Here is a 25,658-nt window from a genome sequence, read left to right as displayed (position 1 = left end):
CCCGCATAAATATGCAGACTTTGGCTGATTATGCATTGAATCATGCGATCGCATAATCGCGTTTTTCTGGAGGGACTGTTCATTATGACATTCATTATGGTGATGTCTGAGATCTTCTGTAAAGTGGCACATTAAGCACATTTTATTGTTGTCAACAGGCTGAAAGCCTCACCAGTAGTATTTTCGAATTACCGTGCTTCCCCCCCCCCTCATATCCCCCTGAGACGAGAGATTTATGTATTTTTAGTCTGGAAAAAATCCTCCGATGACGCAAAAATCGTCATATTGCGTCATCGGATGATTTTTTGGCCAGAGGCTTAAAACTACAGCCAGTATTAAGAGCTAGTTCCGCATGTTTTCACCACGCCCATATGGGGTGGGATCTTTCTGTAGAAGCTAAGCTAACAGGCTCTTTGCTCTGTGGAGATCGAGAAAGTTTGTATAGTAGTCTAATCACAATGGCGGAAGGTAGTTTTGGAGTTGAAATGGCAGAAGAGGATTTCGACGATCTGTTGCGAGAATCGGATGTTCGCGGGTACCTGTACGAGCCGCAATACAGCGATGAACAGTTGCGGATGATGGAGGAACAAGAGGTGGTCGGAGCAGCTGCTGCAGCAGAGGAGCAAGACCTGCTTGGCGGTCAGGAGGAAGAGCCCGGGCAGACTCGAGCTGGGGCGGACTGGTGGTGTCAGTGCTCTCGCTGTGCGCCTATGTAAACAGATACAGAGTCCTATTGCTGTCGCGAATTTCAGCGATGCCATTTTCTCCTGGACGAGATCGCTGAATCCGCTGATGAAATGGCACCGCTAGCATGTGTAACTGAGCACCCTAGTTTTGAACCACACATGGACAGGGGGGTCCAGGGGCCTGTTTCAGAAAGGAGGTTAAGTGAAAACTCTGAGTATGTTAACCCTGAAATGAGGGAAACTCTGAGTTTTCTGTTTCAGAATGGGAGGTATGTTAAACCTGAGAAAGCAGAGTAAGTCAAGCCTGTTTCAGAAAGAGAGGTAACTTATACTCAGAGTCAGTTACCATGGTAACTTACTCTGTGAACCTAACCTGGTCAGGAGCAGGTTTTCTTCAGTAAACCCAGAGTTTCTTTCGGTCTCCTCCCCTTTTTAAAGAGGAAGTGGTGTTTAAACACCTCATTCATTCTTTCAGTACATTTTTATTAATAAAATTAATCTTTTATTAATAAATAAAATATTGCTTTTTTTTTTTTTTAAATAAGATGAAGTCTATATAACTCCTTAACTGGCAACTGAAAACACAGTAGTAGATTAGAGTTACATAATGTAGTTCTAAACAAATTCAACAGAATTAAACTGTGGCATTTACTGGAAATCACTGAACTGTTCATCTGTGCACCAGAAGTGGATGGACCGTCCTCCTGCTGTTCTTCCACACTCTGGGGGCGCGGGGAGAGATAAGAATACCCGTTTATACTTAGATTTAAACTTAGATTTAGACTTAGATTTAGACTTAGATTGAAAAGTAGCTTTCCTGTAGCTCAGTGGTAAGAGCATTGCGTTAACAACGCAAGGTTGTGGGTTTGATCCCAGGGGATTGCACATACCTATGTATAAATGTATAGGATAATGCAATGTAAGTCGCTTTGGATAAAAGCGTCTGCCAAATGCGTAAATGTAGATTCTATAGGCTACTCCACGTGAAAAAATGTGAATGTGTAGACACATAATATTAACATTACCTCTGTAGCAGCAGAAAGACTCTGTAGCTCTTTATCCCCATGTGATGAGCATTTGGTTGAGTACACTTTATAACACTATTTGTCATAATTTCTGGTGTATTGAGTAGGCGACTTACAACTGCCTGTGGTTCTGTATATATATAACCTTTATTTAAACAGGAAAAGTCCCTTTGGAGCCTCCTGTCTGTTGGGACAGGAGGCTCCAAAAGACAGATATTACCATCAGAATCTATTGGGACCAACAAAAATCCTAACCCAAAGTAAAATAAATGGAAATATAAAAAATAGCCTATATAAAATATAACACATATGTAAACCTCTTACATTTTATGAAGGATCTTTGGGAGTGACTGGCTCTGAAGTCCCTCCAGGTATTCCCTCAGCTGTAAATGCTGCTGCACTGCTAGACACTGGATGCTTTAGTTATTTAATATGTCACATGTTTGTAAAGCCAGGTAGCCTACACCCATACTATGCTCAAGCCTTACTTGACTGAATTATGTTTTTATATTTAATTTTCAGCTGCTGCCATGTTCTTTTAATACCTGCAGGATTGCCCCTACATGAAAATTAAAATTAGGTTGAATAACATACTGTTCTTCCAGTTTCACCTCTGATATTATAACAGTTGGGCAAGTTACTTGTATTACTAACTACAAATGACATCTTCAACATTGTAATTAGATTAATGTAATAATGACTATCTTTAGAAATTATTGGTCTACTTATTACTAATTACTAAATCCCATGTCAACCTTAAACACTTGAACAATACAAGGAGAGACAAGAAACAGCACTTTTAATGCTTTCAAATAAACAATATACAATTGCATGAATTATTCTTGAATTGACCAAAGTGTGTAGAGGGAGAAGGTTACATTAAAAATATAACTTAAAAATGTATGTTAAATAGCCTATACAGAATTGTTCTATAGTCTAATACAATTACATCAGATTTAACTTTAAATTACAGAAGAATTAAGAGTAATCCCTTTAATTAAATTACAGTATTTAGATTACTTAGTAATTAATTACACCCAACACTGTATAACAGTAATTAAAATGTGAAGAAATATGCAGACCTCTTTTTGTCTGGCGCTGTTGCCATGGTGACTCATAATATCTGTGATCCATTGATAATGGCTTTTTATAGTTGTGGTGCACGCGCTTAACTCAGAGTCAGTCAACTCAGAGTTGATTGAACTAACTCATTTCAGCTGTTCTGAAACCAAAAACTCAGAGTTTCCCATCTCAGGGTAAGTCAACTCAGAGTTCAAGTTTTAACTCAGAGTTGGTTGAACCTCTTTATTGAAACAGGCCCCTGGAAACCTTTTTCAGGATCCCGAAGATAAATTGGAAATGCCAGCCAAAGCCCGCCGGGACCAACGGACGGCTTAGTGTAAAGTGAGTATTTTGTTTGTTTTTCTTTTTATTACTAAGACGTCAGGTACAGAGTTTGGACACCCGGCATTATCACAACGTTCTTCCCACATAGTCAGCTGAGCTATTGTTGTTATATTTACATCTATGCTTGCATACTGTAGGTGCATATAGTTTGCATTGCTAACGTTGTGCTTACTGTTTTTTTAGACAATATCGCCTAACAGCCTACCGTCACTTTATGGAATGGGTCCTGCAAGGCGAGAGACTGGGGAAAGGCGAGAGACTGGGGAAAGGCTATCGTCTTGTTTTGCCTACCTGTGTTGTTCAGGATATCAGACGGAGATATCCAGCTCCTGACGGCCAATACTGTGGATATAAGGAAACTGCTGAAGCTCTGGAAGAGCTTTGAGTGTAAACGTGTTAATATATATATTTTTTTTTAAATAAAAGTTATAACTCACATTTGTTGTGGTTCTTGTTATAAACCTTTAGTGTTGCTACATTAGAGTATGTGTTAGCCTTGAGAATGTATCAGCTTAGAGAAATAGTGATTTCAATTGGAGGAAAACACTTCATATGCAGAGCTACTAAGCTACTCTTTTGACATGGTCCTGCCTTACATCAACTTTTTAATGTGAAAGTCAAAAGTTTTTTAACCCAAAATAAGTTCCAAGAAGGGAAATAATCTAGGTAGTTTGCGTAGAGTAAGTAATTGCAGCAAAATCAGTGACAGTAACCATTCAGCCTCCCTCCACAAGTCTATAATGTAGAACTTTAGTGTACACAAGAGTATAGGGTAAGATGAAGAAATGTTGTTGTTTTTTATTAATATTCACACACAAAAATTATTCTGCCACCATAGTCAAAGGTCATGTTAAAATAAGGAGATACAAAACAAAAAATTATCCTGCACAATATACAAACAAAGCAGGCAAAATATAATCAGCGGTGGCAGATTCTGATTTGACACAGTAAGAAAACTCAGGGAAGAGTAGCAGAGTGAATTTGAGGTAGGTGCCATGAGTGCTATGATAAGGTGCTATCAGTGTCGGTCTTAGAAGCGGCTTTGGAAAGTAGTTGTGGCAGCCTCCTTTGATGGTTTAGGCACGGGTGCAATGTTGGGTGGCAGCGCAGGCTGTGGCAGGGAAAGTGAGGAGGTTGGCATGGTAAACTGAATGTTTGGGTTGCGTCTTTTATCCATGACCCTCTTGATGAGTGCGTCTATAAACTGGGTGGTGTGTGGTATGAAGATTTTCTTCAAGACCCTCTGTTTGGATCTCTTGCAGAAGACTTGGTTAAACCGTGCTTGTCCTGTAAATTATATAAAAGAGAATTAAATATAGAATCTGAACTAAGATTTGACTTTGTCCTGTCTGATCGTTCCCTTAGCTGTAAACATTCTAATTTTGGATATTATACTACTCAGACAACACATAATAACATACCTGTCTTGGTTGTGTCCTGCTTCCTCTTGACAATATTCTCATTGTGCTCCAGGATGGCAAGGTGACATCGCTCCTTCATTCCCTGGAATGAGAATGCCTGGCGTTTGGGGAGGTATTTTAGAAGTGCACTGTGAAAGACTTCAAGTGGGCCTGTGTGCAATTAAAAAGAGAAAGGGAGAATGGATACAACAAATTATAACATCATCATTAGGATTTTGAAAGATAATCAATTGTGCAAGGGCAACTACTCACCTGTATGTTTGAACAGGGCCATCTTTTCCATGTCTCTCAGAAGCCTTTTGTCAAGGACCAGCAATGTCTTGAAGTCTTGAAACGCCATAGAATCTTTTTTCATCCACATGCGCTTCTTTTGCTCCTGGGCTGTTAGAGGAGCATGGTCACACCGATGCTGTTCTCCGTTTTTATCTGTCCACTCATGCTCATTACACACATGGTGTGTAATGGACTTCCACCGGCATTTCAATGCCTGTATGAAAAAAAAAAAAAGATTATTCTCAATAAGTGTAGAATTATTATGTTTTCTTCCCAAAAAAAATTCTAATTAGAATCAACTGTCTTACCTCGACGTCCCCCTTACTTGTTGCACAGGCAAACCACATATGGTTTACGACAGACCTATAAAAGAAAATACAATTAGTCATTTTGAACTTTACAAACCAATGTAAAGTCTGCTAGATTACAAACCAACACTGACCTGGTCCATGCATGGATGATTTCTTTGGCCTTTTTCTTCCCCTTATTCTGCATCTTCTTTCGGAAACCTGTGAGAAAATGCAGCACAAGTTTTGACAAACACCAACATTTTTCTTTTTAATTTGTATTGACCCAAATTCACTCAGGCTGATTTATACTTCTGCGTCGGACCTACGCCGGAGCCTCTACGCTGTAGGCAACGCGTTGGTTTTCATTTATACTTCTGCGTCGTTGTCCGCTTTGATGCGCAATTACACTTGCAGAGGGAGCATGTGAAACCAGAGGGAGCGGTCCTAGCAGACCAATCACAGCGCTTGCGTCCGCGTAGAGTTGACGCGTTGTTACATTTTTGGAGAGGTGCACGTCAGGGTACGCCGAAGGGTACGCGCGCTACACACAGCCTACGACATAGCTACGGCATGAGTTTGACGCAGAAGTATAAATTGGGCTTTAGTCTCTCACACTTTGCCCCTTACAGAGCTTTGCAGACTTCCTGCACTGTGCTAGTGTAGAAGTTTGAATTGTTCATGGTTTTCTTGAATGAACAATTTACACTAATACACTGGCTGAGTGCATCATGGGTGCAAAACTCTGTGAGGGGGGTGAAGACTGTGAGACCATGATGTGTCAGTGGGGGTAGGGATGGAGAAGTGTGGAGGTTTGTGTGTGTACAGGGGGGACTAAACAAATACATACCTTTTGCTGTGTGCCAGATGTCAAACTGATGTTGGACATTAGGAAATTGTTCCCTCATTATTTTTTGAATAGATGTGGAGCGATCTGTGGCCATCACCTCCACGTCAAGGCCCTGGTCCATCAGCTCAGTCATGCCCCTTTTGAAAGCTAGTGGTTCCATGGTAACAGAGCTGGTGGCCTCAGTAACCTAAAGTCAAGTTCGAATCATAACCATAATTTCACACTGTAATTTTCCATTATTATAAATTTGCTGCTATTTATATTCATTTTACCTGCACCAGTTCTGTGTGGAGTATCTCCTTTGTGTCATCCAACATAAATGTGTAGTGGCAGTATTTTGCACTGAAACCTGGCATGTCACATCGGCCATCACCCGTCAAGTGTAGCCTCTTTCCATCCTCCTGTTCTAAATACACTCTTGCCAAGAGTTCTGTTCTTTTTTCACTATACACTTCCTCGATTGCAGGGTGCAAGTATACCTTCTGGATGTTGTAAAATGTAGTCTGTCCCATCATTTGGACACCCATGGTCGTGCACCAGTCTGAGAGTTCTGTGTATGTGCCCCCTCTGAACAGAACAGCTGATGCTGCATGGAGGTTCACCTCTGGCATTCCCCTAACGTCACATGAAGATTTCCAGGTCCCAGCATGGCCCCCAAGACATATCCAATCCACCTTATTCTGTGCACCAACGTCAACAATAGTCTTTGACGAAATTGGTTTCCCGCACATCTGGCAAAATTTGAAGAGTGACATAAGGCTGGACTCATTGACAATTAGCTTCTTTTCATGCCAGTCCTTTTCACCTTCGTCATCTGATGATGATGTTGATGTGAGGGTAATGGTTGACTCGGGCTGATAGCTTTGATCATCTTCACCTACAGCTTCAATGCTGCTGATGGTGGTATTGAGGCCCCCAGGTGTACTTAGCAACGGTGACTTTAAAACAAACAAGAATAAAATTTTTAAAAAAATCATACAGTTGCTTTAGAATTCATTTAAAAAAGAATGTGGTGTGAAGTATGTTGGTTCTTGAGAAACTTACAAATTGTTCTTGGACAGAGGCAGAAATTTTGACCGGTGTTGAGGTCATCAGGGTTTCTTCTTCATCTTCCGACGACACTAACGCAGCAGATGCGATTGGAGTCTGAAATGACAAGTTCAATAACGTTACATAACATTTCAATGAACTGAAGTTATTCTGAAGTGAAAACAATGCGGGTTTTTTCGTTGCCCAAATAAGAAGGCAATAGGCCTACCTCTAACATAATCGCGTTTGAGGTTACTCATGGACATAGATCAAAGATTTTACCAAAAGTGGGTGTCAATTATATTTTTAAGATTACAGTAATTAACATTATTTTGTTCTTGACTGCACTACATCAGACTTAGGTAAAGTTGGTTTTATATTCGCACATTTGCACTTTTTTGCTTAAAAACTGTCTCAATAACAAGCGCAATAAAGCACATTTTTTGCTAAATAAAAGCATTTACATGATCTTTAGGACAAAGATGGTGAACTACAACACTCTCCACAATCGATCAAAATGGGCAAATATTGTTTTAATGGCATACAAATTCAGTTGAACATTCAATGTGTGTGGTAAAGAAGATAGGGACCGTCTAAAAAGTTATATTTTTTTTCCATTGTGTGCAAACAGACAACTACATTTTTGCAAAGTACAGATGTACCAGCAAATCTCTCTCACATTATGTGTTCTAATGCTATTGATTGTACTTTAGCAACAATAAAAAGTGCATTATAATGATTGTATTTAGGAAAACTGCCTCACTGTACATAATGTACATAAATATTTTTAGAATAAAATTACATTAATTCACCAAAGGGATTTTTTACTATCCGAAGGTTGTAGCATGTTCCTAGTGACCACACTGACTTACTACAGGTGAAATTTTGACTAAAACTCCTTTACTGTACGTACAGTTGACAAATATGTTTTTTTTAAATTACTGTAATTCACCCTAAGTATTTTTTCGTGTTCCAAAGGCTGTAGTGTTTTCCTATGGACCAGACTGACTTACTACAGGTGAAATTTTGACAAAAAGTCCCTTACTGTACGTACAGTTGACAAATATGTTTTTTTTTTTAATTACTGTAATTCACCCTAAGTATTTTTTCGTGTTCCAAAGGGAGTAGTGCTTTCCTAGTGACCAGACTGACTTACTACAGGTGAAATTTTGACAATACCTCCCTTACTGTACAATTATCAAACATGTTTATGTACTGAGCATATTATTACATATGTTTATTACATATGTTTATGAAATAAACTGTAAATCACCTATAGTGTTTTTTTTTATATATACCAAAGGCTATAGTGCTTTCCTAATGACCAGACTGACTTACTACAGGTGAAATTTTGACAATACCTCCCTTACTGTACAATTATCAAATATGTTTATGTAATGAGCATATTATTACATATGTTTATTACATATGTTTATGAAATAAACTGTAAATCACCTATAGTGTTTTTTTATATATATCCCAAAGGTTGTAGTACTTTCCTAATGACCAGACTGACTTACTACTACAGGTGAAATTTTGACTATAACTCCCTTACTGTACGTACAATTATCAAATAAGTTTATGAAAAAATTACTGTAATTCACCTAAAGTATTTTGTCATGTTCCAAAGGCGGTAGTGCTTTCCTAATGACCAGACTGACTTTCTACAGGTGAAGTTTTGACAATACCTCCTTTACTGTACAATTATCAAATATGTTTATGTAATGAGCATATTATTACATATGTTTATTACATATGTTTATGAAATAAACTGTAAATCACCTATAGTGTTTTTTCATATATTTCCCAAAGGTTGTAGTACTTTCCTAATGACCAGACTGACTTACTACAGGTGAAATTTTGACTATAACTCCCTTACTGTACGTACAATTATCAAATAAGTTTATGAAAAAATTACTGTAATTCACCTAAAGTATTTTGTCATGTTCCAAAGGCTGTAGTGCTTTCCTAGTGACCAGACTGACTTACTACAGGTGAAATTTTGACAATACCTCCCTTACTGTACAATTATCAAATATGTTTATGTAATGAGCATATTATTACATATGTTTATTACATATGTTTATGAAATAAACTGTAAATCACCTATAGTGTTTTTTTATATATATCCCAAAGGTTGTAGTACTTTCCTAATGACCAGACTGACTTACTACTACAGGTGAAATTTTGACTATAACTCCCTTACTGTACGTACAATTATCAAATAAGTTTATGAAAAAATTACTGTAATTCACCTAAAGTATTTTGTCATGTTCCAAAGGCGGTAGTGCTTTCCTAATGACCAGACTGACTTTCTACAGGTGAAGTTTTGACAATACCTCCTTTACTGTACAATTATCAAATATGTTTATGTAATGAGCATATTATTACATATGTTTATTACATATGTTTATGAAATAAACTGTAAATCACCTATAGTGTTTTTTCATATATTTCCCAAAGGTTGTAGTACTTTCCTAATGACCAGACTGACTTACTACAGGTGAAATTTTGACTATAACTCCCTTACTGTACGTACAATTATCAAATAAGTTTATGAAAAAATTACTGTAATTCACCTAAAGTATTTTGTCATGTTCCAAAGGCTGTAGTGCTTTCCTAGTGACCAGACTGACTTTCTACAGGTGAAATTTTGACAATACCTAATAACACTGTTTTACATACTGATATAATACTTACATTTTTATTTTTATTTTTTATTTTTTTTAAGGTTGTAGTACATTAATAGGGGCTACATTATTATTAACAGTAGTGACTGAACCTGTACGCATTGGTGCAGCAAATCTGACAGATAATGAACAGCAAGATCATGGAGGCATTCAAGATACTGTACAGTGCACTGTTTTATTTCTATTATCTTTCTAATTGTTCATGGAATACCACTGGGATTATACATAAAAGTTGTAATTAATTCCTCGTGGTTAGAGTAATATTTCAATTTCACCTCTTCAAAATGTTGCTGTTGTTGATCCTCTCTTGGTTTAAGTTGTTCTGACATTCGGACCCTGAATTTAGGCACGTCGTGACCTTCCACACTTGTAGTGATTGTAATGAATAGTAATTGGACCAATTTTTGAGTCTGTAGGACCAACTCTATAGTGCCACCACCAGTTCAAAAATGCAACATTAAAAGGGTTATAGCTTTTGAACCCTTTGATGTATATGTGAATGTAAATAGATGTAAAATGAAACTTAGTACATCTGATTCCACTCATTATGGTAATCACAATCAATATCTTACAATAAGACTCTGCCCATTACATTAGTGGCAATTTTGAAAAGTACAGTGTTAATTTTTTTGTGCTACTCCTCATTCAAATTTTGTTACATTTTTCTGAAAATTGTCTCAGTTGATCTTTGGGCCGAGCCACACAGAAGTGACTGAACAGATTTTTGATTTTTGCTACCGTTCCCGATATTTTTCTCCAAATTTGACCTGTATTTGTTGCCTTATGGTAGTTAGCTTAGCATGCTAATTGGTTAGCATGAACCATGAACCATTCCGGTTGTGGGTTTGAATGCTGTGTGGCACATTCCAAGATCGCAAGAGGTATTGTGGCCTTAAGTGGTGGAAAAGTTGCTTCTGTTCCAGACATGGTGCCTATATGTGAACGAACTCGATAAATACAACATGCAGCAAATTTATACAAAAATTATTCATTTTGAATTGCTTCTCACTTGAACTATTGGACCTTCTTCATCTTGCCAAAAACACAAGTTCCCAGTGGCACAATGATATGAGTGACAGGTATCTGACCCCGAGATAATGGGTTCGAGCCCCACGTGGCATGATTTTAAAAAATTGTGTGTAATGTTGTGTCATGTCGATTCCTTTATTATTCAACGTTGTACTAATCTTTCTTCCTCTTGGATTAATGTATGTCTTGTTCATTCTATGTTCATTCTCATCTGAACTTCTGTTCATTTTGACTTCATTTTCACCTATACTTCTAAACCAGCTCTTTTTTCTTCAATTTCTGCTGTTTTTACTATTCCTGCTCTTGCTGCTGCTTCAGGGGCTTGGCCCCGTATCACTGCTTGCAGCTATATTTCCACTTGTTCCTTAACCTGTAACCAATAATACTAACACACACAGACACAGTTTCTTCAAGATTGGATTTGGTGAGGAGGAGAGTCTTCTCAAAACATTAAGATAACATGTTCTTTCTCTCAAGGAGAGGATACTTTAAATCTAACTGTAAAGTAAAGACTTTAACTAAGAAATGGTCTCTCAGCTATAGGTTTCAATGACTCCTGAGACCATTGCTATCAGGGTAGCCTAGAAAAGCAGATGGATGTAGTGACACCTGTTAAAGAAGTCATCTTCATCATTTCATCTCTGGAAGCCAGGCTAAATGAGCAAGCACTGTTACTGCATTCCTGGCATGGGCCAGACCCTTGCGTTACACCTCAGATATCAAATACAGACATTTAAAGGATACATGAAATAACATTTTCGATAATCACACTGATAATTTCTATAACAAAGTAAAATCTCATAAGCCTAGAGAAGTCATTCAACTCATTTGATATATAGAAGGAAAACTATTGATTAATACCTTGATTATAATCACTCATTAGATATACATTGAAGCAGCAGTGTGTTCCAGAATCCACTTCTTCAGGACTTCATAACAAAAACTTAACTTGAATCATTACAATAAGGGTATTGCTTATTTATAGCGTTGAAAATATGATTAACCTAAAATATCTGCATTTTTTTAATCAATGAAAGAATTGTGTTGTACAAGGAACAGCAGTTCTAATACATACTTTTACCTAATACATTTATCAAAGTTAATTGAGTGATCACTAGGAACATACTATAACCATTGGAACATGAAAAAAGGAGAAATTACAGTATTTTTTTAAATAATAATGTTTGTACTATACTTACAGTAAGGGAGGTATTGTCAAAATTTCACCTGTAGTAAGTCAGTGTGCTCACTAGGAAAGCACTACACCCTTTGGAACATGAAAAAATACTTTAGGTGAATTACAGTAATTTTTTCTTAAACTTATTTGTTTATTGTACGTACAGTAAAGGAGGTATTGTCAAAATTTCACCTGTAGTAACTAGTAAGTCAGTCTGGTCAATAGGAAAGCACTACCTTTGGAACATGAAAGAAATCCCTTTGGTGAATTACTGTAACTTTTACATAAAACATATTTGCGTACTGTATGTACAGTAGCCTACACAAAAGTACACTAAAGCAGTCTAGGTGAATACGCAGCAAATATCAAACCTGAAACTATTTTTACCCTGGTTGGCAATATTTTTTTTTTTTACTTGACTATGTTCATGGTGCTGTCCACGTATGTGGCACTGAGGTCCTACATGATCAAGCCTGCAACTTGGGTAAAGTTGGTTCCATGGTTCCGCGTTCAATATCTCGTGAGCTGAATATTGTTACTACACAAATAACATTGTTTTAATATTTAAATCTTCCTCATAACAAGCTTTCCTTCGGGTTTGCACTTTGCAGATGGTCCCTTCTTAGCAGCCTGCGCATAGAGATAATGTATTTTGTCCAGTGCGAAGGAAAGATCGTTTCGAGGAAAATTATGTTGTAGCTTCTGTTGTTTTATCTGTAGTTATATGTGATAGGTGTTTTCTGTAGCAACAACGTTTAGTTCACGAGTTATTGAACGCGGAAGTCCGCGAATGTGCGAATATCGAATATAAAACCAACTTTACCTAAGTCTACATCAGGGGTTCATCTCGCAAATGTATCTGTCTCTGCAGTCATCTCAACCAATACAGCAACAGGCTTGTGTGGTAACGTTAGCATAAATCGACAAATAGGCTAACTCGGTTTTACAGAACAGTGGCTTTACTTCGATAACAGTCAACGTATATGTAATTGTCTATCTAACGTTACTTTGCTAACTTAGCTGTTTTACTGCTAACAACTACAACACTATATATATATATATATATATATAGGCTACTGAGTGATCAGAAAAAGAGTCGAGTATTAGTGAGAGTCTTACCTCTAGGCGAATACGTTTAGTACCAGATGGCCCTGGCTGTTCGTCATCTGGGAAGATGAATATAGATGGAATTGCGGTGTCCTTCAGAATGGTTCTCTTCATTCCAATGACATTCGGTTTGTAGTCTTCCTGCTTGAAATGGAGACTGCAAATCCTACGGGTTTTCAGGTTTTCCATATCGGTGTCCTCTCCAAACTTCGGGTGGTTGATAGCCCGCAGCCACTGTTTACATCGCTCCAAATTTTTTATCTGCAAATGATGGAAACTTACTTTTTGTCCTTTCCTGGTTTTGGTTGTACATCCCGGTACAACGCAATTTAGCACCATTTCGAAGGAATGGATCAACTAACTCACAATTTATAGAGTCACGATGTATCAAAGCAAGCCTAGTTGTATCAGTTCTTCGAATACTGCCGCTTGTAACCGGTAGGCGTGGCTTGGGAGTGGCCTCGTAAGGGTAGCAAAGCAAGTGCATTCTGGGAGTTGTTGTCTTTCATCCACATGAGTCAAAAATACATTTTCTGCCTTTTCTCAGTCTAGGAAGCTCCAAATTCAAAAATAATTTCACATTTCTACTACATACCTGACCCATTTTAAATACACATTCATCTGTCCAGAGGTGAAGTATCCCTTTAAATGGAATGCAAAAACTTTAAAGCTCAATATCTCAAAACTGCTCAGAACGCAGATAGAACCTTATAATTCCAAGGGGACGACTTCGTAAAAACCACGAAGTGTACAGCGCATGCTGTAGTGTACAGTGTGCAAAAGTAGCCAACTTTCTGCAGAGACAATAGCTACAGACCTCCAAACTTTGTGTGGCCTTCAGATTAGCTCAAGAACAGTTTGTAGAGCTTCATGGAATGGGTTTCCATGGCCGAGCAGCTGCATCCAAGCCTTATATCACCAAAAAGCATCACAGAGTCCTGACCTCAACGGCAACGGCAGATACAGCTGTGTATCATCGGCATAAAAATGGAATAAAACATTGTGCTTCTTAATAATATCCCCCAGTGGACACATATATAAGTTAAAAAGAAGCGGACCCAGAACAGAGCCCTGAGGTACTCCACTAATAATAGGAGCAGAGGATGAAGAGAACTTGCCTATCTCCACAGAAAAAGACTTGTCTTTTAAGATAAGAACTAAACCACCGTAAGACTGTACCCTTGATACCGAATAAATGCTCTAAATGGCTAATAAGAATATTATGGTCTACAGTATCAAAGGCAGCTGTAAGATCAAGTAGGATCAATACAGCATTTTTATCAGCATCAACTGTAAGTAAAATGTCATTGAGCACTTTTAGCAAGGCTATAATTGGCAGTAAAACCAGATTGAAAAGGTTCTAATAACTTGGCTGCATTTAAAACTAGTTCAATTGAGAAAGCACAACTTTTTCTAAAAGTTTTGATAAAAATTATAGCTTAGAGACAGCCAGGCCGATAATTATTAAACCCCTCTCACTATAAAACCCCTAGTGTTAACTAGGGCCATATTCAAAGGAGGCTGCGATGACAGAGGCAAATCCAGATGAACAAAATCCAGTTGGCGTAGATTTTGACAGTTCACTCCTCTCCGTCGAATCCGTACAAGCGGAGGAGCAGAGTAAATAGATGAGTGAAAGAAGTCCGGGAAAACAGAAAGATGAAAAGCATATCTATAATCCCATAAGCGCCGCATCAAATGGAGACCCTCCAAGTTTATGATATCCAAGGGAAACTCCATCGAAGATCGTGTAGGAGAAACAATTGCCCGTCTGATTCTCACTCGAACTCCACCATGACTACCCGATAAACACCTTTGGGATGAATTAGAGCAGAGACAAATGTGCTAGAATAGTCAAAAATTCCCATAAACACACTCCTAAACCTTGTGGAAAGTAAAATACAGATGTTGAAAACAGATGTTAACATACAAAGAAAGAAAGAAAAAGAAAGAAAGAAAGAAAGAAAGAAAGAAAGAAAGAAAGAAAGGGAAAAATATCAGGCTGCAGGCTATATTGAACAGACAATTCTAGCTCACATTGTTTTATTTATTTTTAAGTGGTGTTAGAAATTGCTCTTTGCCAAATGAGCCGGTGTGTTATAAGTGGTGTGTTGACACTGGTGTATAACCCTATGTCTTGTGAGATCGCTTCCATTCTCTCATTTCTACAGGAGCTGTTGGATGGCAGGCGCACCGGTCTATGCTCAAAGTATACACAACAGCGTTCACAGCGTACCACTCTCCTATAGCTGGCTAGTCGATTGGGAAACACGACCTGATGGTCAGAATTCTCAGAGAGGACAGGAGGCTAAATCCACCTCACCCCAACACAACCCCTTCCAGGGACCTCTGGAACTTTCTCTGTGCATTTACGGTAATTCGAGGTACAATGAGAACTGCGCATGTGCGTAGAGAGAGATTTCTGGAGATTTCTGATCTTGGGAGTCTCTACTAATGATCTGATGAGTTGATTTAGGTGTGTTTGATTAGGAAGAGTTGGAAATGTGTAGTAGTGTGCCTCCAGGAACAGGGTTGGGAAACGCTGATCTAGCAATGCAAACTAGGGGAGAGCGGGGCACAACCAAACACATTTGGGTTTTGGCTCAATTATTTAAAAAATAGATTAATTAATAGATTAAAGGTTAGATTAATCTTTTTTTTTTTTTTTTGTACACAAGCAACATACATCTCTGCTACAAATGAACACAAAGTTTTTTTCCATGACCTACCATTTTCATACAGTTGCACTGAAAGTGACAGAAGTGCAAATGTTATAACTTACCCCATATGTGGGGTTAACTGTAACAGACAGAGGGGTTAGTTGTAACACTTGTGTGTAACACTCATAATTCAGTACTATTTTATCTGTATATTTTTATAGTGTTTTTGCATCTGTATAGATAGATATCCATACATCTATCCCTCATCCAAACATCCTTCTATTATTGATCAATATCATGAATAGAGATATAGGAAAGGGCTGCACAGTTTTGCAATAAATAAATAAATAAAATCATCAAATATTGTAATTGCAATTGAATTATATTTGTGTGTGGCAGCTGCATGCTAAATTATTATTAATAATAATAATATAAACAAGCTTAATCACATTTTAAAAGGTTTATTGCATGAAAAACAGGCTATATTCTTGTGCTATGTTTTAGCCAACAAGGAAATTAACATTTGAACTCCCCCTTGTGCACTATGGAGACGAAAGTCTCACCTCCGAATCATCCTAATCTACATTTCATTCCCTCATCCCTCACACCCCATGCTCAGATCACCTGAATTCACCCAAGAAAATATATAGTTTAATGTGAATGATTATCATCGAGTATTGTAAATTTTGGTATAATTTGAAATGTCTCAGTGCGACTGGTACAAATGTCTCATTTCCAAATAAGTAAAACAAAAGGTAATAAGGTTTTTAAGAGTTTAGGGATAACTGGCACACAAAGGAAGGTGGTCTCCTGGCAAATGGTCTCCCACCCCCAAAAGGTGTAACCTCTGAATGCAAATTTCCATTGTTAGAAGATGTTTCCATGTGAAAGAGGTTCTGTCTATATAATGGAATGCAACAAGAAGATCGGCCTTTTTGTAACTCAAGTTGGCCCATGATGCTAAGAGTGACTCTTACTTAAGAGTAAACTCTTAGCATCATGTATCTTAATGTTGGGTCGGGGCCTTTCTGTATTTCAGATTAGCCTGTGAGGCTGAGAGTAAAACTCTCAGCTTCATGTATAATGTTGGGTTCGCATCTCCTCTTTATTCCAGAGCATTTGATGTTTTGTATCGATTATCTTTGAATCGATTATGAAATTGGCATGATACATTTACCTGACATAATAAATTGTTACATTTGATTATTCTAACTGACTTTGACATTATTTTCATTAAGGAGTTAAAAGGAATAGTCAAACATTCGCTCACCTTTAATGATGCACAGATATCATTAAAACCTTTTTATTTATGAAGTCAGATGAAATAACGAGGAAAATACATATTCAAATGTATTGCAATTAATCAAAAAATACTTTGCCTCGAGAAAAGACAGTAACACGTAGAGACCTTCCGCGCTGATCGGATGGCAGTTTTGGGCCGATCGAGCATGGCTTTACACCCGCGCTCCCCAATTCAACTTTTTATGAATTTTCGCCTTTTTTTTTTAATGAAAATATGCTGTCGTGATTCATTTAATTAAAAAAATTTATGTGACAAGACAAGAATGGTTACGTTTTCGACATATTTGACATACGAATAAGCACAAAAGTTAAACTCTGTGTCTATGTCTTTTCTCCAGTATGAATTCTTTGGTGCCGTTTCAGTTGGTCATCTCTATTAAAGCTCTGCCCACAGTCACAACACACGTGATCTTTCACTTCATCATGTATTTTCTGGTGCTTTTTAAAACCTTTTAGCCATAAAAAACTCTTTCCACAAAGTGAACACACAAAAGGCCTCTTATTTGAATGAACTTTCAAGTGTTGTTTTAAACATGATGATGAAATAAAATCTTTACCACACTGATCACAGTCAAATGGCTTTTCTCCAGAGTGACAGAGCAGATGATATTTGAGATTAGCTAAATATGTGAAACTCCTCTCACACTCAGTACAGTGATACGGCTTCTCTCCAGTATGAACTCGCTCATGTACTTTCAGGTGTGCAGACTGAGTGAAACTCTTGTCACAATATGAGCACTTGTAAGGTTTTTCTCCAGTATGAATTCTTTGGTGCTCTTTCAGATGACTAGATGTAGTAAAGCTCTTCCCACATTCACAACACACATGATCTCTCACTTCATTATGTGTTTTCTGATGCTGTTTAAAATCGTCCAGCCGTGAAAAACTCTTTCCACAGAGAGAACACACATAAGGCTTCTCATCTGAATGAACTTTCAGGTGTCGTTTTAGATGTGATGACGAAATAAACTCTTTACCACACTGATCACAGTTGAATGGTTTCTCTCCAGTGTGAATTCTTATGTGTACATTAAGGTTGTCTTGTTGACTGAAACTCTTTCCACACTGAGGGCATGTATACGGTTTCTCTCCAGTATGAATTCTTACGTGTGTTTTAAGGTTTTCTTTTCGTCTGAAACTCTTTCCACACTGAGGGCATGTACACGGTTTCTCTCCAGTATGAATTCTTACGTGTGTTTTAAGGTTTCCTTTATTTCTGAAACTCTTTCCACACTGAGTGCATGTACACGGTTTCTCTCCAGTATGAATTCTTACGTGTGTTTTAAGGTTTCCTTTATGTCTAAAACTCTTTCCACACTGAGGGCATGTACACGGTTTCTCTCCAGTATGAATTCTTATGTGTGTTTTAAGGTTTCCTTTTCGTCTGAAACTCTTTCCACACTGAGGACAGGTGTGCAGCTTATTAGTTTTGATGCTCTGCTGTTCCTCCTCTGCCTCATTCAGTTCATGATTTTGCTTATTCACTTCCATCCAGTCTAAAATAAAAATATGATGTGGTTAAAATAAGTTAAAGTGAACTCTGATTTAACAGAATAGAGCAACAGAGTATCAAGTATCAGATCTTTGATGTGCCAAACTTTAGTCACTTAACTTTCTTGTTAATCCATTTAAAATGTAAATGACAAGAGCTATTCAAGATTTTGACCATTTACATGCATTTTCTGTATGATTATTTATCATCCAATCTTTTGAACTGAAGCTTTGTTACCTTAATGTTTCTCAACAAGTCAAGATAATGAAGAATCAAGAATAGACACCAACCTGTTTGTTCCTCAGTATCTTCATGTTTTATTCTGGATGGTTCTGGATCACTCATGTCTTCAATCTCCTCTTTAATAAACTCCATCTTTAACAGTCACACAGATTTCAGCTGCTACTCCTGGAGTTTGTCCTCCTCTTGTAGGATGATGGGAATATTCCTAGTATTTATTGGTGAATTGTTGTGGGAGGGGCTTCACTGCAGGTGTGAACTGTGATCACTGTGTGATACTGACGCCCAAAGGACCAGATCTGGAAAAATCAAAAAGAAGTTACTGAATAGACCACACACTGGTCACTCCACTGCACACCTCAAATCACTTCCTCCTCACTCTCAACCTCAACCTGCCTCAGAACACAACACACACTCCTCCACAGGTCACCTTTCGGCAAAACCTACGCTCACTCTCACCCTCTCGCCCTTCTCCTCTCTTCTCAACCCTCCTTCTCCTCCTCCTTCATCAACCCTAACAGCTAACGATTTTGCCACATTCTTCATAAATAAAACAACCTCCATCAGCGGCCAATTTACCAATCCACAAACTGACACACACATTTTACCAGCTAACACTCACTTTCTACCCTCCTTCTCTCTACTTTCAGAGGCAGAAGTCTCCAAACTCCTCCATTCCAATCGCCCTACCGTCTGTCCACTTGATCCCACTAACCTACTTCAAGCCATTTCATCCTCATTTGTACCCACATTTACACACATCATAAACACCTCTCTTCACACTGGTACCTTTCCCACAGCATTTAAGCAGGCTCATGTAACCCCACTGCTTAAGAAACCCACTCCAAATCCAGCACATCTGGAAAATTACAGACCGATATCTCTCCTTCCATTTGTCGCGAAAACATTTGAACGAGTTGTTTTCAACCAGATCTCTTCCTTCCTTACACAGAACAACCTATTGGACAACAATCAGTCTGGTTTCAAAAGCGGACACTCAACTGAGACTGCCCTGCTCTTGAAGCTCTGAGACTGGCAAGAGCAGCTTCCAAATCCTCAGTTCTCATCCTGCTGGATCTGTCTGCTGCCTTTGACACAGTTAACCACCAGATACACCAGATCCTCCTGTCAATCCTAAAGATGAAGGGCATCTCAGGAACCGCACTCCAATGGTTCAAATCTTACCACTCAGGTAGGTCCTTTAGAGTATCGTGGAGGGGTGTGGTGTCTAAGACCCAACATCTAGCTACTGGAGTGCCTCAGGGCTCAGTGCTTGGGCCACTTCTCTTTTCCATCTACATGACATCACTAGGATCTGTGATTCAGAAACATGGCTTTTCTTATCACTGCTACGCTGATGACACACAACTCTACCTCTCATTCCAGCCTGACGATCCGACGGTAGCTGATCGTATCTCAGCCTGCCTGACAGACATTTTTGTCTGGATGAAGGACCACCACCTTGAACTAAAACTTGCGAAGACAGAGCTACTCGTGGTCCCGGCCAACCCAACACTTCACCACAACTTCACCATTCAGCTACACTCGTCATCCATAACTCCATCAAGGTCAGCCAGGAACCTTCACAACCACTATACAACAATTGATTAATTCACACGATAGACACACAGAAATCAGCAACAGCGAGCCAAACAACGACAAATGCCAAAGTGAGCAAAAAGCTGGGGACGTGGAAGAGATACGGGTATTTGAGGAAGGTGGTGTAATGTGATTGGATGGGTGAACCGGGACGTCATCATCCTTCAGGAAAACTGACAGGCTGTAGATTGATCCAATGAACATCTGAAACACACAAACACACACACACACACACACACACACACACACACACACACACACACACACACACACACACACACACACACACACACACACACACACACACACACACACACACACACACACAACAACAACAAACTACCCACTTATCCCTATTGCAACACTCTAAATACGTACACGTACGAAACAATGATCAATTGAACTTCACAGACCACATTGCTAGAACTGCCCGGTCATGTAGATTTGCCTTGTACAACATTAGGAGGATCAGGCCCTTCCTATCTGAGCATGCTACACAACTCCTCGTTCAAGCGCTAGTTATATCCAGACTGGACTATTGTAATGCTCTCCTGGCTGGTCTTCCAGCTTGCACGGTCAAACCTCTGCAACTGATCCAGAAAGCCGCAGTTAGAGCGGTCTTTAACGAGCCGAAGAGAGCACGTCACTCCTCTCCTCACAAAATTGCACTGGTTGCCAGTTGCCGCTCGCATCAAATTCAAGTCAATTGACGTATGCCTACAGAACAACCACTGGCTCTGCTCCCTTTTACTTAAACTCATTACTTCGGACTTATGTGCCATCCAGAAACTTGCGCTCTGCAAGCGAACAATGTTTTGTGGTGCCATCTCAAAGAGGCACAAAATCTCTTTCTCTGACCTTTACCATGACTGTTCCCTGCTGGTGGAATGATCTGCCGAACTCAACCAGAGCTAGTGCTCAACCAGAGAGTCCATAGCCACTTTAAAGAAACGACTGAAGACGCTTCTTTTTCGACAGCACTTGATCCAGTAATACTAACACTTTATCTTCTAATCTATTCTGTTCTATAATAAAATAAAATAAATAAAAAAAATTTATATTAACATTTACTGCGTTAGATTAAACTGAGAAGGGTCATAGCACTTGCATATTGTTGTCCTACTGTTAGTTTAACTCAAATTCTCATTTGTAAGTCGCTTTGGATAAAAACATCTGCTAAATGTAAATAACAAAAAATACTGCGCCTTTGACTTCAATAGACGAAGTCTATTTCAATTTCATCAAAATAACAATGCGCCATCAAAATGCGCCTGAACATACCTCGTTTTCATTGGCAAACAGATGGCCGCAATTGCATTTGCTATTTAAACAACGTGGCGCAGGACGGGAAAATGATAACTGTCAGGCTGAAACTAGCAAAAAAACATTTGCGTCACACCTGGCGCTGCATTGCGCCAGGTGTATGATAGGGCCCATAGTGTATAAAACACTATGTTGCTCATTTTTATGTAACCTAGCATATTATAAGGATGAAACAGGACACAGGTTAAATTACCGTGTTGCGTCTAGGGGCCTGTTTACACCTGGTCACAGAGATATCTGATTTATCAAAACGATTCCATTTACACCTGGTCACATTGATGTTTTTTCGCAAAACGGATATAAATCCGATCTTCAATTCCCGCGTTATATGCAGATTTAATGGAGTTCATGTCACCGAAATCAACTGAGATGAGCTGCAATTTATTGATCATCAGCTAATTTCAAAATCAAAGACCACAATAGGAGGGGACGGCAATGGCACATGGTAGGATCATTTCGTTTCTTTACTTTTAATGAAGATGATAGTGTGTTAAGCATCTGCGACTTACTTTCACTTTGATTTGCGATAGTTGCGCGTTGGCTTGATGAATAGATGCTCAGCTCGTCTTGCGGAAAAACATTGGAGCCGGATCTAATTCTCTCGGTTTATGTTTTTGACATAGACAGTATATAAACTAGACACAGCGACCCCATAGGTTTCAACTGAGAAAAGTTAAGCAAATTAAAAGCTCTCACTTCCTGATGGCTGAGCGTACTGCACAGACTCAAACGGAGCTTGACGACGTAGATGTGACGTGAGCAGCCTGTCTGTCTTCTAGTAGCTGTGCCAAGAGAAATCTGAATCATTCCCTTCCGAAACTTGCAGAGACGGAGAGTGTGAGTAGGAGGTGTCCATGAGCTAGGAGCAGGAGAAACTTTTTCTAAGTATTCTGATGAATTATTTTGTCATTTTGCCTCCGAGCTTCTCCTGCTGTCTACGGTAATTTCTCTACTGTGCGATGCGTGGTTATGACGCAATCGTTAGCCTATTTCTACAAAAACGGCTTCTACGGGGCCATAACATAAGATACAAGGTAATGGAGCCTTTTATACATTGTCGTGTTTCTTTAGAAATAAATAATGGACAAATGGAGTCTTTAAACGCCTCAGATGTAAAGTTATTCACTGTCAAAGTGACGCCAAAATGAATGGGAGTCAATGGAATGCTAACAGCAGGTTTTTACGAAACATTGGTCCCCTGGTTTTTGACAAGTCACGCAGGAACTGGGCTACGGTCCCGCTTTGTCTAAAGTAGTCCGAATATAAACACTTATTATAGGCGTACTGTAGGACACAGTTTGGAAGATGGATTCATGATGTACTCGCTCATTACATAAATTCTGTAAATTTTTAACACCTTCAACAAAACAATGTGTAGATGGGGGAGGGGGGGGGTTCTTCTCAAAACTGTGAAATCATTTCAGCAAATTGTGATATTGTAACAGAACATTTTGTTTAGGTAGCAAAGTTGTTTTGAAACAACACCACTGTCTATGGTAACATCCTAAACTGTAAAATGATGATAGAAAATACAATATGAACAGCTCAAATAATACCAGTTTTGACAAAACAAAAACTTGATGAAACAAAAATGCTAAACCTCACATTTAAGCCTAGTAAATAACAGGCTGAATGAAAATGCAAATTCACTCTCTGACAGAAGGTGGCGCTTGCGGAAAAGCAGAAATACAGCGGTTACTCCTGAACACAAGCAGAGCTGCGCTTATAAACACTACTTTATTAGACAATACTGAGGAAAAATAAAAGAAGATGCCGTCAAAACTTTTATGAAGACAGTAATTTCTCTTCAGATATACATTCAAATAAAAAAACTCCTCAGATCTGCACTAATCACGTGAATGGACGATTTCAGTGTCAGAAAGAGAGTTTGCAGGTGTGGTTTCTGTAGCCTTTAATAGTATTTTTAGTCATGTACTTTAACCTGAAGGGTAAAACATAAAACACACATCGATAGATGATTATCACATAAAATGATGATCCTGTAGTTTGTCTGACACTAATGACGTGCTCGATGTGCCAATTTACAGAAGATCTCAGACATTACTATAATGAATGAGGTGAAAGCAAGGACTTTTGAAAGAGATAAAGATGATTTTTAGCAGCTCAGTTAAACGTTATGGCTCTGTAATTTTGTTTGTTAGACTCTTAATTCGCTAATTTTCAGTTACATGTTTTTTTGTTATTGTTATGCCCAATTCTCATCAATCCTTAAACAATATTTAATTCATGAGATTCGTTCAAAAACGCTGATACATCCAGTTATGGAACAAGTGAGTCATTGAATCATTCATTCAAAACGATTTGGAAAAATAAATATTTAAATATTTAGTCTAAAGAGACTGTATTGCAACAATAGGCATTTTGTCAGAGCCTCTAGTAAATTACATGTTATTTGGTTTAATTGTCTATTTAGAATAGTGGTTTATATTTTAAACAAAACATGATTCTCAATTTATCCAGAACACAGCTCTAGAGAAAGGGTGCCATTACTTTGACAATACATTATACAAATGTAAAAATATTATGTATGTAACAAATTGTCACACCAATAAAGTACCTGTAAACAAACTCACTGGATGAATGTATAACGCTTCTTTCTATGATTCACTACAGAGCTTGAAAGTCTAAAACTCTCTCCACATTAGTGCGGCTTCTCTCCAGTATGAACTCGCTCGTGTGATTCCAGTGCAGACAAACCTTATTCACGATATGAGGGCATTTATTCTGGAGCTGGTTAATGTTAAACTCTGTAATGGGAACATCTCTCACCTGCAGACTGGTAATATACGGCATCCGGAGAAAATAGTCCACATCTGCCCTTCATTCACGATCGTTAACAGTGACATATTTAGCCTCAACTGGTGAAAGTTTCGACTCGTCTCTCTCGCTTCCAGTGTTGCCAGATTAGAAATGTCGAAGTATCGTACCAAAACTTCAAAATTATCGTTTTTTGAGAAAAATTATCGTACACGAACCAAACACATAAAATATAGCTATTTTCCAACAATTTTATTTTCCAAATAATTTTACAGCCAATTTAAACAAGCTGTGTAATACGCTCACACTAACTGGAGGAAGTCTGGCTACTTAACTTTTTTTTTTGCCAAAGTGCAAAAGATATGCCGACAGTCCACATTTTGAACTAGACCATAATTAAACTATGAGACAGAGAGAAAAAAGTGCACAATTAACACTAGAAAGATTCAAATTCCGTCTCTTATAGTCGCTGTCATCATCGGATGCCACATCCACTTGTGCTGTGTTGGCAGATGTTGTTGGTTGGGGAATCCTTTTACGGTACAGATTGGATGCCGTCATGGAACTGATCTAAACTGAACTGTCTTCTTCGGCAAAACTGTAGTGTAGTGTTGACGTGCGGTCGACACCGTGTGGTGTGTGTGTGTGTGTGTGTGTGTGTGTGTGTGTGTGTGTGTGTGTGTGTGTGTGTGTGTGTGTGTGTGCTTGCGTGCAGGCAGGCGAGCCTGCGAAATGATTCGGGGTCAGAGAGAGAAGCGGTAGGATATGTGTGTTTGGACGAACGACTGAAAACTCTGAAATTATCGTACATTATGGGATTTTTTTCATTATTGATCGTACATCGTACAGAGGTCAAATTTATCGTACAAATACGATAATTATCGTACATCTGGCAACACTGCTCGCTTCTCTCTTCTGCGCAGGCGCAGTGCGCGATGTCATCATGTTTCTTAAAGGGGCCGCATATTAGAGACACCCCTCGCTGCAGCCTGTAGCACGATGACGTAGTTGGATGATCCAATACGTAGTGGACGCGCATGCGCGGTGGTGCGTTTTGGTCTGTAGGCTACAAATAAAAAATATATAAAATAAAAAAAAACCTGAATTGAAGTTAAATATAAATGATCACTTGAGTGACAACTGCGTGATCTGACTGCTGTGATCAGTTTGTATATTAAACTTAAATTCAGGGGGTGTGGTTATTATTATTATTTTTTTATGTATGTACATCATGGCATGTAGGTCTAAGTACCGGTACATAAAACTCCGTCGCTATAGAAACA

The 25,658-nt window shown here is 38.6% G+C and overlaps 2 protein-coding genes across 2 annotated transcripts; both read right to left on the bottom strand.

Moving 5' to 3' along the window:
• Positions 1 to 3,927: 3,927 nt before the first annotated feature.
• Positions 3,928 to 13,335, bottom strand: LOC309506268 (uncharacterized protein). Its single transcript, XM_082180032.1, has 9 exons — positions 12,994 to 13,335; positions 6,994 to 7,095; positions 6,222 to 6,887; positions 5,950 to 6,136; positions 5,255 to 5,321; positions 5,121 to 5,175; positions 4,792 to 5,026; positions 4,540 to 4,689; positions 3,928 to 4,405 (listed from the first exon to the last, which is right to left on the bottom strand). The coding sequence occupies exons 1-9, from the start codon at positions 13,318 to 13,320 to the stop codon at positions 4,149 to 4,151; spliced, it is 2,046 nt and encodes a 681-aa protein (XP_082036158.1). The 5' UTR covers positions 13,321 to 13,335; the 3' UTR covers positions 3,928 to 4,148.
• A 3,595-nt stretch (positions 13,336 to 16,930) lies between these two features.
• Positions 16,931 to 24,509, bottom strand: LOC309506309 (uncharacterized protein). The gene is made up of 3 exons (XM_082180116.1): positions 24,388 to 24,509; positions 18,726 to 18,974; positions 16,931 to 18,439 (listed from the first exon to the last, which is right to left on the bottom strand). The coding sequence occupies exons 2-3, from the start codon at positions 18,808 to 18,810 to the stop codon at positions 17,265 to 17,267; spliced, it is 1,260 nt and encodes a 419-aa protein (XP_082036242.1). The 5' UTR covers positions 18,811 to 18,974; positions 24,388 to 24,509; the 3' UTR covers positions 16,931 to 17,264.
• Positions 24,510 to 25,658: the final 1,149 nt, after the last annotated feature.

This window comes from Leuciscus leuciscus (genome assembly GCF_965113295.1).
Source record: "Leuciscus leuciscus genome assembly, chromosome: 9".
Classification (NCBI taxonomy): domain Eukaryota; kingdom Metazoa; phylum Chordata; class Actinopteri; order Cypriniformes; family Leuciscidae; genus Leuciscus; species Leuciscus leuciscus.
This window is presented reverse-complemented; position numbering and strand designations above follow the sequence as displayed.

Coding starts and splice junctions, on each gene's coding strand:
- LOC309506309 (XM_082180116.1), bottom strand. CDS start 18,810: ATGGAGTTTATTAAAGAGGAGATTGAAGACATGAGTGATCCAGAACCA. Junction 18,440..18,725: donor AGATACTGAGGAACAAACAG/GTTGGTGTCTAT, acceptor TTTTTATTTTAG/ACTGGATGGAAGTGAATAAG.
- LOC309506268 (XM_082180032.1), bottom strand. CDS start 13,320: ATGGTGCTAAATTGCGTTGTACCGGGATGTACAACCAAAACCAGGAAA. Junction 7,096..12,993: donor CTAAACGTATTCGCCTAGAG/GTAAGACTCTCA, acceptor TTGTCATTTCAG/ACTCCAATCGCATCTGCTGC. Junction 4,690..4,791: donor GGCCCTGTTCAAACATACAG/GTGAGTAGTTGC, acceptor AATTGCACACAG/GCCCACTTGAAGTCTTTCAC.